The sequence below is a fragment of the Xenopus laevis genome, chromosome 3L (assembly GCF_017654675.1).
Source record: "Xenopus laevis strain J_2021 chromosome 3L, Xenopus_laevis_v10.1, whole genome shotgun sequence".
NCBI lineage: Eukaryota > Metazoa > Chordata > Amphibia > Anura > Pipidae > Xenopus > Xenopus laevis.
Window position 1 is genome coordinate 73,168,778 of NC_054375.1, and position 16,692 is coordinate 73,185,469.

Genomic DNA, 16,692 nt, shown 5'->3' on the forward strand with positions numbered 1-16,692 from the left:
GTTGTCCTTAGTGTTGTCTTGTTCATTATTCCTGTTATAGTCCTGTCTATTGCTTCATCTCTTCTACAATCTTGGTATCTCCATTAGTATTTTATTATCCAATCCTGACCCTTCATAAGCCTGTCCCTAACCTTTGCCCAGTGCTTGCTCATTAAGCTGTTTCTGTAATTTAGCCTCTGGATCCTTGTTCCAGATTCCTGCCTTGTACCTCATTCCTAGTCCTCTTCCAGTTCCCTGCCTTGTTCCAATACTCCTGTGTCCGTCCTAGCCTGGTCTTGGAATCCCCGGTTCTGACTCCTGGCCTGGCCCTCGACTTCGATGGTCTGCCGCCTGCCTCGATTATTTGGCCTGATCCTGGACTGTGTCTCTGCCTGTTGCTTTCTACTATTTCAAGTTTGTATACACATTGTGAGCACCGTTACTCGTAATCACCTCCCTAAGTTTATTAAAGTTTCTTTCAATGTTTATCATGGCTTCTGATCCCAGTACTACTGTGTATGGTTACACCCCAGGATACCCAGTCTTTAGGCTCCCAACTTCCTGGTACTCCATGGTGTCTCCTCGGGGAAGCTGTGACAATAACCCCCTTAGAGTCTTAAAAACAAGCAAAGCCAGTAAAGTGGGATCATTAATACAGATAATACTGCATCCAGTAAGAAATTGCCTTTCAATTTCTGAGTTCACGTTCTGTAAGGTTTTATATATATATACGGATACACTTTTTAAACATATAATAATGATCGTGCATTCACTTACTGAGTTGCTCTTCTTGCTTAGATGAAACATGTTGCTAAGGATACGTGCGCACATTCCAAGATCTTTCTGCTCCTGTAAGTGCATGTGGAGGTGGTGCATCACTACAGGCAGTAAAATAAAACGGGACTCTGAGAAGAGAATAATTTTCTGGGTCACTTCAAGGAATTGAACATCACAGATCCTTTATTTACCCCGTGTAAAGCAAATATGCAGTAATGAATACATAAATACATTCTAAGGCATTTATACAGTAAATTAATTTATTAAAACATCTTGTATTTGCCCATTTTATACGGTAGGAAATATGGAACTTGTATCCGTTTTCTAATATCCATACAAGAAATTGCAGTATTTGGCAACCTGTGACAAAACTTATAAGATAGCTTTGAATCTCTCTATGCCTAGCCCATCAACTAAATATCACATATGGAGCAAAATAAATGCTTTTGTACAAGCATATGAAACTCCTTTACAAAAAATAATACATTATGGAGCAAGCTGCATGTGTCAATGTGTATAGCATCACCAAGGATTTTTTTATCCAGACACCTGCATGTTCAACATCTCTTACCAAAACAAGTTATTCAAATGTAAAGTTGGTCTTTTGCTTCAATAACAGCTTGTACTCTTCTGGGAAAGCTTTCCTCTACATTATGGAGTATTGTTGGTGGGACTTGCTTCCATTCAGTCACAATAACATTAGATGGGCACTAATGATGGTGAGGATCAAGTCAGGCTTCTTTTATTGTTTCATTACATTCCACAACTGTTCATTTGGGTCAAGGTCAGGGCTCTGCAGGTGTCAGGAGTACACTGTTGGCCCATGGCCTTGCATTGTGCAGCGTTGGGACATGGTGTTGTGTGACACTGACACACCGGCATTTTGGTGTGAAAATTCAAAATAAAAGAATGCCAAGGACCAGGAATCAATGCCTAAATATAGGTCCTTCTTCCTAAAGAGTTCCTGGGTGTTCTAAATTATTATTTGGTTTTGTCCTTCTGGATTTTGACCTTCTGCTTTGACTCTGACTTTGCTGATATCTGCCTGCACTGATCTTTTTGCCTGAATAACAACTACGAGCCTTCTTATTGGACACTGCGAATTGGACTTTTCTGCTAGTGGCTTCCACCTTGGTCCCTACTTAGTCTATACTTAGTCTAGATTATGTTGTAAAGTTTTCAATAAAAAACATATAAACCCTACTTTCTCCTTCCTGAGCCATTAGGTCTGACAGCAGGCCAGCCAAGTTTTTCCACACTAATCTGATGAAACTCACACTGTACACACCTCAATTTGTACATTTTCGTGTGAAAAAGCACCTTCTCCTGCTACCAAAAACTAGGAAGCACAGGGTTGCCATTGTACTCTGTAGCATAAGAATTCTGCAGAGAAAGAGCAATGCTGAATATTGGATTTTTGAATGCAGAACAGAAAAATGTTTTTAATGTACTGTAGCTATAGAACTAATATTTTTTTTCAAGGAAATTAGATTTTACTGATTAATGCAATATTTATTTTTTATAAGCTTTAGTTTTAATTGTCATTTATTAACTTCTAAGGCACACAAAGGATTCATTTATGTGTTAAGGGTGTTTATGACCTGTAGAAGTACCTAAAGGGTTAATGATGTGCATAAAGTTTGGTTCTCGTTAATGCCGCTGAAACTCCTGAGGAAGCGCTGCTAAGCATGAAACATGTTGAGGCAGAAGGGTATTTGATTATATATGGCTTTTATCATTTGATCTTTTGTAAGTGCATTTTGAAGATTTCATTAAAGCTTTTTGGTGCTATCCCCTGATTTATTTTATTTCAGATTCCCTGCATCGCAAGGGATATAGCAAGTGATGCTGCATTCACAAATTTGGGAGTAGCAGCTCTGTGTTCGGAAGTTAGCTATCCACTGCATTGAATACAGGGCATCTTGTGTGGAGCCTGTTTGGTGATCCAATGGAACCAAAAGCCCTTAGTTACATAGTTAAATTGGGTTGAAAAAAGACAAAAGTCCATCAAGTTCAACCCCTCCAAATGAAACCCAGCATCCATACACACACCCCTCCATACCCTCACATAAATTATATATGGTCTAAACCATGGACACTAGCCCTAGACAATTAAATCCCCTTCTACTAACTATACCATCTACATTATGCATTTAGACACATAGCGATCTACAGACATCTGCCAAACCCAGACTTTTCTTTTTTTTTGTAAAACAGTTGTCAACAATCACTCCAGATGACGAATTTTCACTTCCCCAAGGTCCAAAAGCATTGACCTTTATACCAATTCAGCTGATGCTTCACATTGCATGGTGATACTAATTTTGCTTGCCCTGGTCACAAATAGTTCTTGTGCTGACATTGCTTTCAGAGACAGTGAGTGTTCTTTTTAACGACAGCATTTGAATACTTTTGGTAAAAATATGGATTCACAAATATGTGTATTCTGCAGCACTGTACAAAAGAAGGGTGTATACATCAAAAACACACACAAATCTATTTATATATAAACACACACATACATTACACAGTTAAAGGCACAGAGAGAATATATCTAGATGCAGGGTGACAGATTGTTGACTAATGTTAGAAACATACAGAGAGAGAGATAAAGAGATAAAGGCATGGATAGCCTTGTCATAGATAATAGGGGGTACACTTTTTTCATAAATAAATAATATTATTTAGAATTCACATCAAACAAAACATTTTACATAGGTAAAGTAAATTTTGGCTTCATGCCATGTTCCCCTAAATGGTTTGCTTGTTTACCAGGATTGCTGTAGAGCTCGCTTTCAACTGTCTTTGCAATGCACTGAAGTTTCATATCTTGAAGGGAGACATCTGCATGCATGATTGTTGGCAGACTGCCCAGCGTATCACGCACCAAGTTTGCTACTTCTCGAACATCAAAGAGCTTCAGCAGCTCCGAGTACACAGTTGGAAAGGAATTCAGAAACACAGCCTGGAGCACAAGGGGAATACAAGAAAACAGATACAGTGACAAATTAAAAGCTTCGAAAGATTAGAATCTTTTAGCTGTACTTATATTTGCCTTTTAACGGAATACTGCATTGTGTTTGTACTGTGCACACCACATGAAACTGTATTATTAGTGCTTGTAAGAGCAGCACAATAGAACATTCATTAAATAACAAACAAATGGTAATCACTGTAATGTGTGACAAAGCATTCTTAGATACAGTATGTGGTGTCAGATACTGGAAAATTGTGCGTGACTTGCAAGCAGTGGCAAGCATGCAGGCACCCAAGTGTCTAAGGGGCAGATTTTTCAAGGGTCGAATTTTGAAGTAAAAAATACTTCGAAATTTGACCATCAGATTTAAATACTTCAAATTTGAATATCGAATTCAAACTTTTTTCATTGAATTTGGGAATTCTGCGGTCAAAGTAAAATCCTTCGCATCGAATGATTCGAACAATTTTATCGTATGATTGAACCATTTTACTTAGAAAAATGCTGTAGAAGGTCCCCATAGGCTAACATAGCAATTCGGCAGGTTTAATTTGGCAAAGTATTGAAGTCGAAGTTTTTTTAAAGACAAAAGTACTTTGATTATCGAATATTCGAATATTCGAACATTCAAACTATTTTACTTCGAATTGAATCCAAAGTAAATTCGAAGTCATAGTATCCAAAAAATTACTTTGAATTTCGAATTTTTTTACTTCGAAAATTCCCTCAAATTCACTTCAACCCTTGATAAATCTGCCCCTAAGTGTCAGCATTATATAAATAAAGTATTAGAAATTAACAATCACTCTTTCAGGCCTGAAGTATTTCTGTCAACTGAATGTCAGCAACTGACTGGCCAAGTAAGTTATTATGAAGTAATCTAGATTAACTAAAATAAATAATTTATATAATGTGAAGTTTATTTTATTTTTATAGTTCATTGACTGATGTGACATTCTAGGGTGTAATTCTAAAACACTACCACATACCTGTGATTGTGATAACGCACTTGTTCCTTTGCTGTCCTGGGACAGAAAGAACCGGATTGACATAAGTAGCTCTTGAATACAACACCGAAATTCTTCCTCATTCTGTCCACCGGTGGCAAGGGAAAACAACTTCCGTGACTGAACTATGTATTTAAAAATATACTCTTGGGCCTACAAATACAATGCAATAAAGAGAACAGTAACTGTAGCAATATATCTGGTTCTGAATAAATATATTAGATATTAGATATTAGATATTCAGATACAGTCACTATTAGTACATATAAATTATCCTGGATAAATGTTTTTTTTTTTACAGCATTTCAGTACATTACCTTAAGAACATCCTGGATATGCTCTTGTCGTTCCGCTTCAATAATTCTATCAACATACCACTTCAAAACTTTTATTAGGTCTCTGGAATATTAGGAGATATAAGTAAGTATGTGGAGTATTCAAACTTCTTTTTTTACTCTTTCATTGGCAGTTTACATAAGCAGTATGCAAGGTGCAAATTTTGCATGCAGTGAACCACAATGCAGCTTTATTTTCCAGAATTCTAGCATAATAGGGGTTCTGCATGTGATTTACCAACAATCAAATCTGCATTCAGACTGTTACATTGCGTGCAAGTCGTAAACACATTTGGTTTGCACAATGTGGGGATGTATTGCATCAGTTGTAAATCTTGAATTGCCAGGAAAGGGTGTAAGCGTGTGTTGTTGTAAAATACAAAGGGAACCCTGGAAGTAACACCTTCTCGTGGTCTTGCACCAACATGGCTTCTTTATGTGCAAGGTGAAGCAAAGTTTATAGCTACAAGTAATTTTGTGAAGTTCATCTTTGCCATTTTGCAGCTTGTGATAGTAAATGTGGCCTATGATCCTTTAAAGAGACGTTTCGCAATCTTAGTTTCTGTGATAATGTTCTACCTATATCTGCCATACACATTAACACAGCTATGCATAACAGGAGAAAAAGCTGTGGTTTCATATACTCATACAAGCTTTTCAGGTTACTAACAGACTCTTTACTTTATGCATGAAAAAATTATTACATTCTGGCATGTTATCCACAAAACAAAAGTCCCCCCACAGTGAATACAATCTCTTTACTTTTTACAACAGGCCAGTGCACTTTTCCTCAGAGGGGTGTCTAATCAGTGTGTTATCTACAAATGTGGAGCGCTGGCTTTGGGTAAAAAGTAAGCAACTGTATTCACTTGGCACCCCACAGGGAATATCACCTTCTTAGTACATTAAAGATTTTTTAAATAGGGGTCTATTATAAATTTGCAAAACCATGCCTCTAATCTACTGAAACAGATTGCTTGCATTAAAAGATGATTCACAAAGGTATTTATACCCTGCTGAGGATTTGTGCACAAGATGAAAACTATAGGGAACACAGATGCGAGGCAATATGAAGGAAATAAATAACGGCTTCAAGGAGGTGTTGCTTCCAGAGTGGAACAAGCATACTGCATACGAACACTGTTTCTGATTGTACATGCACCATCACATCAGAAATTATTCCATTCACACACATAATGACTATAAAAACTTGGAATGCATGCAATTTATCAACTAAGGACACTTTTTAGCATTAATTCTGGACAAAAAAATGAAGCCAGAAATTTTTGGAAAAAGTTTACTGGATAACCAGTTCAACGTGTGCCTGAATGCTCACAAACATTTTTCTTGATAAACAGTCTATGAAAAATAACAACATTTATAATTTAGGAAATGAAAACATCAGGCCATACCTGTAAGCTAGAGCTCCAGAAAAATGTGCTTCTATGTATGTGTCCATTACTGGCTGAAAATGTTGGAATTTGCTGTCCTGCAGCAAATTAATTATATGAACCTATATTAAAAAAAAACAACAACAATAATTGCTTTAGAGGATAGAACAGTTTATTTAGGTTTATTTTATGCACCTTTGTGCATCTGCAGCATTACCATTAGTTTTTGGAATACATTTTTAGGAATGCTTTCTTTCCCAAGATTTGCAGACCAAGAACAGGAAGGTTGGACCACGTTATAGACTTTTATCAACACAAAACAATGAAATTTCACTTACCAAACAATCGAACACCTTAGATCCAAATTTTGGAGAATTTTCATTCAAAATGCCAAATAATGTATCCAGTGTGTCCTGAAGAAACTGTTAAGCAGAACACTCTTAAGTAATTTTGATAAAACAGAAATAATCAATTAACCAAACATTCTCTGCCAACCACAACTCCCAGCACTGTCAGCAAACCACTTGTGTAAATAAGGTGATTCTGTATAACTTACAAATCCAGCTTACCTTTACAATTTCTGAACCATCAATTTCTTTTAACTTGGATAGGCAGTGAGGGATATTTTCTGGGTGCATCCGCCACTTTAAAAGATCAAGCATATCACCTAGAAATTATAAGCACAATAAAGAAAAGAGTGACTATGAAAAGCTGATTAGAAAAGAAAAATCATTATAAACAAGTAGTATTTACTGGTCAAATGCAGTTTGGTCAATGGCTAATTTTTTTTTTTCTCTTCTGGCCTATTTATAATGCTGGAGAAAAACAGATACCACACATTTTGCAGCTCCTAAATGTGTTTACAGGCACAGGAACAAGATCAGCCTATTAGAAAAAGCAAGCTAAAATCCACGCTGATATCAACCCTGTGGGGCACATTTACTATGGGTCGAATATTGAGGGTTAATTAACCCTTGATATTCGACCATCGAAGTAAAATCCTTCGATTTTGAATATCGAAGTAGAAGGATTTACCGCATTTCGTTTGATCGAACGATTTTCCTTCGATCAGAAATTACTTAGAAAGCCTATGGGGAAGGTCCCCATAGGCTAACGTTGGTGCTCGGTAGGTTTTAGCTGGCGAAGTAGCTAGTCGAAGTTTTTTTTAAACAGATAGTACTTCGACTATCGAATGGTCGAATAGTCGAACGATTTTTAGTTCGATTTGAAGTCGTAGTCGAAGGTTGAAGTAGCCAATTCGATGGTCGAAGTAGCCAAAAAAATACTTTGAAATTTGAAGTATTTTTCATTCTAATCCTTCACTTGAGCTAAGTAAATGTGCCCCGTGTGTTTGCAAATAAGCTGATCCCAGCCTGTCAGTGAACAAACATTGGAGGTGTGGTAGGCAGTGGATCAGATTTTTACTCCATGAAATAATGAAAACAAACATTCCCATTAAACAACTGCTCTTTCTTACTAGACCCAAATCAAATGTTGTCTCTCCCATATAACAGCGGCATTGTTTTACAAAACATCCAAGTAACAATTTAGTTGAAGTCAATCATTCAGTTCCATACCATTTTGAGTTAGTTTACTGGAACAAAGAAATGAGGTTATCCAAAATGATTCTTTTGTGTATTTAACAGCCTGATTATTGTTTCCAGGTTGATTTCCTTTCAAAAAGGGAAGTTTGAGGTAGCGACAAGGATCCTGGAAAACCATGCTGTCTTCACACTGTAAATATGAATATAGTTATGGTCAAATTCAGCACCTGAGATGCATTATTATTTATTATCAGTTATTTCTATAGCACAATTCACATTTACACAGTATTTTAGAGCAATACTACATAATTCACATCAATCCCTGCCTTAGTGGAATATATGTAATATAAGGTGCATCATTTGCTACAGATCTAATCACCTATAACTGCTAGGACATACTGGTCATCGGTTTAAAAGCAAACGTCTTATGTGTTGCTATGGGTTACTGCTCCTAAGTAAACAATGAGCCTTTTATTACATACAGAGTTAAGTTCCCTATCACATCTATACACAATATAGAATCTCTCAGGAGAGAATCCTCCTTCAATGTTTTTAAAACAAAACTCAAAGACTACCTCTGGGAGCACCTGGATAACACCTGAACTGGCACTTATATAACAGTGTAACAAACTGTAACCCACAGCACCTTAATACCCCTCTGAATTGTGTCTGTATGTTACCCACCCGTTTAGACAGTAAGCCCTACGGGGTAGGGTCCTCTAGCATTTTGTTTCCTTGACACTGAGCACTTAATCTATATTGTAATTATATTTTTTATATTTATGTGAATTGTATTTCTAATAATGCACTTATTGTTACTTTTTATTCCAATGACCCCTTGTTTGTTACTACTAATTTATTGTTTTGCTGTACAGTGCTTTGCCCTCAAGGATCGCTTTACAAATAAAAATATACATACATACATACATACAATATGGTTGATTTTATCAGGAGACAATTAACCTTTCTGTATGTTTTTCGAGTTTGAGAGGAACCAAAGTAACCAGACGAAACCCACACAGACTTATATAACATTTTTTTTTTAATTAAATATTTTATGTAAACCAATAGGTTCATTTAGAAAGTCAAGTTAATTTAATTTAAATAATCAGTGATGTTGTGAAGCATACATAATTACAAAAAGTCAAAAAGGTTTTGAACATGGATAGCAAATAATAATACTGGAGTAATTTCTGGAGAGAGGACAAGTAAAACCACTGATGGACATCCAGTGAGCTAAGCTTAACATTCACTATTACTGTTTGTTAGATACATTGGTAGTCACCTTTTGAACTATGAGTTCATGGGTTCCATCTGGAAAGGTTCGACCATCTTCTTGCATCAGAGGTACAAAAGAAAAGCCAAACAACTTTTTCTCACCCTTCTCTTTAGCTAAAATACAGAAATGTAGAATTTATACAACCATCAGTCCAAGATGTGGGCAATACAAACATGCCATACAGTATTACAAAGTCCCACCTCACAAATGATTCAATGCTGAATCACACCACTCAAAGTGTGGACAAATGCATTAGAGGTCAGGTAGGGTCTGTTTGTTGCAGACACTTTTGTATATTTTCCTTGTGTACCAATAGATAAATCCATAAAATCAATATGGAGTAAAAATGAAACCTGATATTTCCAGAAAATTGCATTATGGTTTTCATCTGTGAAATGGAAATTCATATACTGTAATAACAACAGCTGAATATGTTATGAACCTTTTTAAGGCTTCTCTGTATAGATAGAAAGCAAATTAGTTTTCAAATAATAAACAAATATATGTATATATAAACATAAATCTCTTACTAGAACAATGACGGAATTCAAATCGGATATGTGCTCCTCTAAATTTATCCACAGGTATAGGAAGCTTTATTAGTTCTGCCCACCTGGGACTGTTATTGTGATACAACACAAAGGAGTTATACTCGTTCGCTGGTGGTTCTCCGGAACCAAAAGATATATAATCCTGAAATTAATTAAAAATAACAAGGGTAATAATAAAGTTTCTTCCTCAAAACAACATATATATATATAAAGTACAAACGTACCCGCACTCTTATTCCATTATTCGATGTTGGGTGCTTGGTCAAAGAGGTATTGTGTAGAATTCAAACATGGACCAGCACTCCAATAATCTTCAAACAAATGTGTTTATTAGTCATCACTCGAGTGATGACTCAATAAACACATTTGTTTGAAGATTATTGAATACACACACACAAAATCATGCAACAAAACAAATTTAGACATTTTTCCTGTATTTCATTTCTTTGCAGTGGTGGACTGCTTTTACATATCCCAACACACTGGAAAGTATTAGTATCTTAGAAGGTCTTTTTTTTCTAGAAAATATTATTTATTTAAAATCTGCAAATACATCACATCCGCGGTGTATTATGTAGGTGTTTCCAGTATATGTAAAGGGAATTACCAAAGACAGTGTAAGATAAACATGAATTTGTGTTAACTTACTATGGTCTGAAGAGCACTATATGATGCAGGTATGTTCTGAAACACACCAACAGCCCCAAAGTCTGCTAGGCTAAGAAAATCCCTTATAAGCACTTCAAGTAATATATTTATCCTAATATTATTTCATTATTCCAACAATTTTTTAAAAGGGAACTATCATGAAAAATTAATATAAGCTTCATCCTACTGAAATAAGAAACTTTGTAAATATATTAAATTAAATATTCTGCATTGTTTCTGAAATAATCAAGTTTATGTTCACTATTCCTCCCTCTGCATCTGTTTCTCTTCATTCTGTTTTCATGCAGCAGTTGGGTGTCAGATATTCATTGACAGTTGCATCCAATATATCTTATAGGGGGACTTCCTTTCCTAGCAGATGTATTAGAGCTCATTCAAATAACTGATTCCAGTACAAACAAAATCTGACAAAATAACTGCTTTTGCACAAATTCTGCATGTAGAGAGACATGATGTCTGGTGATTTTAATAGAATGAGCTCTAATTCATCTTCTAGGCAAAGAGAGCCCCCTATAAGATATATTGGATCTAATTGTCAATGAATTTCTGACACCCAACTCCTGCATGAAGACAGAATGAAGAGAAACAGATGCTGAGAGAGGAATAGTGAACATAAACTTGATTATTTCAGAAATGTTACAGAATGTTTATTTGATTGTTTTTAGAAAGTTTCTTATTTCAGTATGCTGGAGCTTATATAAAATTTTCATTTTGAAGACACACCATCTAGTCCTAAAGGACATGCCAAAATAGGGCGACATCCTCTATACAAAGCTCTATGTGCAAATTCTTGCTGAAATCAGAAGTCTCTCCATAAAGCAGTTCCAGCAAAGATTTCTAGCATCAGCTTTTCTAGTAACTTTTTTTTTTTTATTGCACTCAGGGTCAAGGGAGGATGCAGGAAGCAGCCTTTACTTAATCTATGGCAGTCTGAACTGTTAGATATAATAGGAATGGAGCAGAGTGAAGCAGAACACTGACAAGCTTCCGATCTGTTGGGTGGGTGGGCACAGAATGAAAGATTTATGGCTGTGCATATAATGTACTGCTAATTACTTTTCATTTATGGTACAAATAATTAGGTTTATAAATTGGTGCATTTTGACCAATACATTTTGTTTGCTCACTCAAAATGCAGCAGCACGATGCCCCAGCTCACCTAAAAAAAGCTAATATCATGAAGTAAATAATGTGAAAATGCCAAGAAAAACAATTTGCTAATGTGTTCCCATATACTGCAATGGGAGGTGATTTTAATAGAGACTTCTTCTGGTCAAATCATTTATAAAACAAAAGTTAGGTCACCTTTAACTGTTGCCCCTCGCTGTTCAAAATGACCATCGAGATTTGTACATTTCTTGCCACACTTTTGCCTCCTTTTTCAAATTCTCCTTTTTCTATGGTGATATATAGGTCATTTCTCATTTCACCTACAGAAACAAAATCCGAATTACAAAAACAATGAAATAATGTCAGTGATAAAATTATCATCAATCGAGATAGATACGTTTTAAAATGTATCTTGTTTTTCCACACGTAACTACTTAACTACTATGGTGTCAACACATCATAACACATGTTCACAATCTAATTGACATTAAAACCCTTGTCTAAATGTTGCACATTCAGATATGTATGTATATGATCTGTATTGTGCTCCCACCTTACAGCTTACACCTGCAGAATGGAACTTCAAGCATATGTTTTAGTACTTTTCTGAAATGATATCATCTTCCACAAGCATCTTTAAAATATATTTTTTTATTGTATCAGGCTATAGAATCAGAGCATGACTAATACAATTCTAATGAAAAATAATACCTCCTGAACTTTGAAGTTTCAATTCTTACATCATTTCTCTGATCTTGGCTTAAATTGCCTTACATTAATATTATGCCTTTGAAGATGTGAAACAGAACAAGGCAGGTTCTGCTATAAATAAAATGTTGTTTAATTTAAATTTGGTGGCAAATTTGGTGCTCAATGCTGCTATTTTAATATAAACAATATGAAGTTTTTTCATGTGGAAGACTAATATTTTGCAAGTGGCATGGAAATATTATGTGTAATTATAAACAGGTGCAAAACTTAAGCTTCAAATAATAAATATTATTTTAATAAAACAAATCATACAACACAGCTAGAATCTTGTACTCTTGAATCTTAAACACTCTGATATGAAAAGAGAATTGAAGATGTAAAAAAATAATCATACGGGTCACTGCATCTTAAATGTAACTGCTAATATGAGTACATTGATATTCTCTTGTATTTTAACTTGATTTTTATCAGTTTTAGGTAAAAAACAAAAGATCAAAAAACAGTTTATAAAGGGTGTCCAGTTAGAAAGAAAAACATGGTCTGCGTATGTAAAGTTTACATAAAACCTAGAATATAAAATAACAATCAAATAGAGAGAGAATGATATTGTAAGTTTGAAATGGTTTTAATTTTTTTGAGGGTCAGGCATCATAGAATCTACATGTTGTTAGTTTCCCAGTTGCCCTCCGTGGTGTGACTTGTGCTCTGATAAACTTCAGTCATTCTTTACTGCTGCACTGTTAGTTTATCAACAGAACAAAGGGAAGGTAACCAGATAACAGCTCCGTGACACAAGATATCACAAACTATATTGTCCTAGAAGAAAATGTCATGACACATTGATGCCAAATGGAAAGCAATATAATATCTTCAGTTTTGTATTGGATTCTCTGTTATGTGTTAAGAAGCTTGGAAGCAAGGGTCCATCATTAGTGATGGGCGAATTTATTTGGCAGACGCGAATTTGCGCGTTTCAACACGGGCAAATAAATTCTAAAATTTACAGCGAAAATTTGTCGCGTCGAAATCGGTTTTGCTCATTTTTCGCCAGTTTTGCGAATTTCGCTGGAAATTCGTGCCGAAGGGAAACAGGACAAATTCGCTCCTTCACTATACATCATGCTTTGCCATTTGCCTGCCAGTTACTTGCCTGGTTAAACAGGGGTTATTTAAAGTGTGGGGGATTACTGAATCGCACAGAAAAGGAACACACATTTTCTTGATATAATATGCAAGTTGTACTGCACAGCTATGAAATAATGATGGAAAAATCTAGTCACTACTGCAAATTCAATTGAATGGCATTTAAAGCTGAAAGCATACTAATTAGCAAAACTTACTTCATTACTGCAAGTGTTTTCTTTTGTAATGCATTTTAATCCTACTAATGAGCAAAAATAAAGTGTCTATATTCCAAATCTTGACTTCCTGTCTTTTTTTTGATATACAGAAAAGTGAGTGCTTTAAGTTAAAGTGGAAATATTGTGAACAAAAATATTGTCTGTTTCTTTTTATGGAGAGAAGAATTGTTATCAATATAAGTTAAAAATTCTGTACTATTTCTGACATCATCAAGGTACACATTATTATTCCCTCTGAGGAATTTTTCTCTCTACATGTAAGCTTTGTGTTATAGACTGCTTTTTGCAGGACAGGTAGCTCTAAAATCTAATTGGTCTGTGTTCTCTGCTGAATAGCTAAATGTTCTTTAAAAAAATTCAAGATTCTCAGACATGATTTTACTTATTGAACAGACTGTCACAGTTATAAAAGCTGCCGAATGGTACACTCCATCAGAATGCGTTTGACTGCTTTGAGTAGTTGAATATAGTCCTTTAACAGTTGGGTGTTATTGCTTAGTGAATCTTAGCAGCAGGGCAACATTTAAACAATTAAACCTTAAACCTGAAATGATTGGCAACTCTTTACTAAGGGCAAACATCATTACTCTTATCAATTGTTGATAAATTGAGCCCAAAGTCTGCATGTGAAGACAGATTTATAAGAGGTGAATAGCATTGTGTAACATGATTATTTTAGAACTAGTACATAATTGTTAATAGATATTTAGAAATGTACATGAGATTAATCTTTTATTATATTTTCTCATGATAGTTCCCTTCATCTATTCCATGTAGTGGTACTTCTAGAAGTTTTACATGAAAATTCTTGTGCTATACACCTGTTTTGTCCAAGGCCAAAATAGTGGACTGAGTGCTATTTACAACATACTTGTATGATTGAAATAAGTAGCCCTCAGAGGCAGATTTATTAATGTTTGGGGTTTTTTTTCACAAATTTAAATTTTTAGCATAAAAAAAATAGCAAATTTTATTAATTACACTAAATCACAAAAAATTCATACTTTATTAGGTTTAATACCATGAAAAACACAAATACAAAACGTCATCATCTAAAAGCTGGCAAAGTCACGTAAAAGTCAATGGGAGCATTTTAATCCTTTCTTTGTTTTGTGGTTTTAGAAATTATCAGGTTTTTTTTTATTGGTAAGAGCACAAAAATTTCAGGGTTTTCGTTGTTTTTGGATTTGTTTCACACTTTTTTTTCCCATTCACACTTTTTTTTGGATCTTAATAAATTAGTTAACGTGCATGGTTTTTGTGAAAATTTGTTTATGTGGTTTCAAAAATCACTAAAACCCCACAAATATGATTTGTGATAAATTGGCCTCAAATTGTTCAGTTTGCAGTCGAAAACTCAGATTACACTTGGGTCGGCTGATGAGCCCCTGCACATGCAAAATTAGCCACTGGCGAACAAGTCTCTCAGTTCTGAATGATCATACAGAGCCATGTCCAACCCATGTAGAATTTATAATTACTAAGTGTGGTCACCCTTAACTTATGAATCAATGAAGTCAAATGAAATCCATGTCAATGCATGACAAGCCAATACGATAAACTCATGGTATCTCTTCAAGGAGATAAATATGAATGATGGTTTACATTTTCTCTCTCTGCAATTTACAGAAAAAATATAATCCACTTATTGACATGAGTCCATTCAGCTGAGCTCATGTTAAAAAAGTTTTAATAGAGACTGACAAACTGCCAAATTGTATATTTGTTTTAATTTTTTTACACATATACTTAAGCTCATAAGTAGCTTTACCTTTTAAAATTCCTAACAAATATTTTATTTTGATTAAAATATCCCTTTATCAAGCCAAACAAATATCATCATATTTTTATTGGAATTCTCTTCTGTTCCCATGTAAACCACCATAACAAAATTAGTATTTTAGCCTAAATTATTAACTCACTAATTACTGAAAGCAATAACCTTAACTTTATGAGGAAAACATTAAAAAAAATCTTAAATATTTTGTACTGAGAAAGTATCATACAAGGACATAATTAAGTTGGGGAAAAAGTCTATCAACCCTCTCTGGAGAACCGCTTCCCTTTTGAAAGGCAGCTACAGCATTTGAAATTCAATTTTTTTTAAAAAAACTTACCAGGCATAATAACATCTGAGAACCCAAGCTTTCTTGTTATGGAGACCCCACGGGTAAACACTGAGGAATAATCTCTTCTAATTTGTTCAATGTCTCCATGCATCAGCTGAAGGGAAACTGCCAGACCTGGAATCAAAGATTGAAAAGAGGCTCAGAAGTTAAACATTCAGCAGGCATTTTAAGGCTATTTACCTAATTGATACTAACTCAGCAACTTCAAAGTGGCTCATCAAATAGTAGGAGTTACTAAAAGGCTGCCAGCCATCTTCATGGAAATGTACAACTGCCTTTCTGCGGACTCCAGTTGGCCTGGCAACCATGAAAACCTAGGTGATTTCTCAGTTATAGAAATGCAGTAAAATAGAAAAGCAACTGTGTGCATATTACATAAGTGAAATGCTGTATATTGGTAAGAGGTGCATATTTACATTATATAAGGAGATTGTTTATGCAGTACACTTTGCAAAACCATAAAAAAAGGGCAATGTATTATACTCTGCAAGGTGCTGTGTTAGACATACAAGATTAAGATGCAACTAAAGGATTACAAAGAAGTAGGGTAGAGAGCGCCTGATTTTGCGGGCGGGCGCCCCTAGGCCACACGTTCCTCGCGCCCGGCTGCCCCACATGAGCGCCTGCTCACACATGGAAGCTCCGGAGCTTCCATATCAGACCTGGTGACCACATTCCATTAGAATTTTTATTGGAAAGCATAAATTAACTCTTCACACTCAATAACCTCTTCAGACACTTCAAGAATATTGACACACAATTTTAAAATAAAAGAAGATATAGAAAGGAAACCTTGTTAGTGACTGCATAAATTTCCCCTTGCATTCTATGCCCCTTGAGGATTTTGTCTCAACGTTAGAGACCGACGATTA

At 35.2% G+C, this 16,692-nt stretch overlaps 1 protein-coding gene across 3 annotated transcripts in view; it reads right to left on the reverse strand.

Moving 5' to 3' along the window:
• dock4.L (dedicator of cytokinesis 4 L homeolog) overlaps positions 1 to 16,692 on the reverse strand; it is a 165,391-nt gene that overhangs the window by 59,228 nt on the left and 89,471 nt on the right. For all 3 annotated transcript variants that reach the window (XM_018252538.2, XM_018252537.2, XM_018252539.2), the window contains exons 13-24: positions 15,809 to 15,934; positions 11,815 to 11,939; positions 9,820 to 9,982; positions 9,296 to 9,402; positions 8,044 to 8,200; positions 7,036 to 7,133; positions 6,805 to 6,888; positions 6,488 to 6,588; positions 5,058 to 5,139; positions 4,723 to 4,893; positions 3,529 to 3,721; positions 757 to 884 (exon numbers count right to left, since the gene is read on the reverse strand). In XM_018252538.2, coding sequence (XP_018108027.1) covers positions 757 to 884; positions 3,529 to 3,721; positions 4,723 to 4,893; positions 5,058 to 5,139; positions 6,488 to 6,588; positions 6,805 to 6,888; positions 7,036 to 7,133; positions 8,044 to 8,200; positions 9,296 to 9,402; positions 9,820 to 9,982; positions 11,815 to 11,939; positions 15,809 to 15,934 — 1,535 coding nt within the window. The remainder of the gene's footprint in view (positions 1 to 756; positions 885 to 3,528; positions 3,722 to 4,722; positions 4,894 to 5,057; positions 5,140 to 6,487; positions 6,589 to 6,804; positions 6,889 to 7,035; positions 7,134 to 8,043; positions 8,201 to 9,295; positions 9,403 to 9,819; positions 9,983 to 11,814; positions 11,940 to 15,808; positions 15,935 to 16,692) is intronic.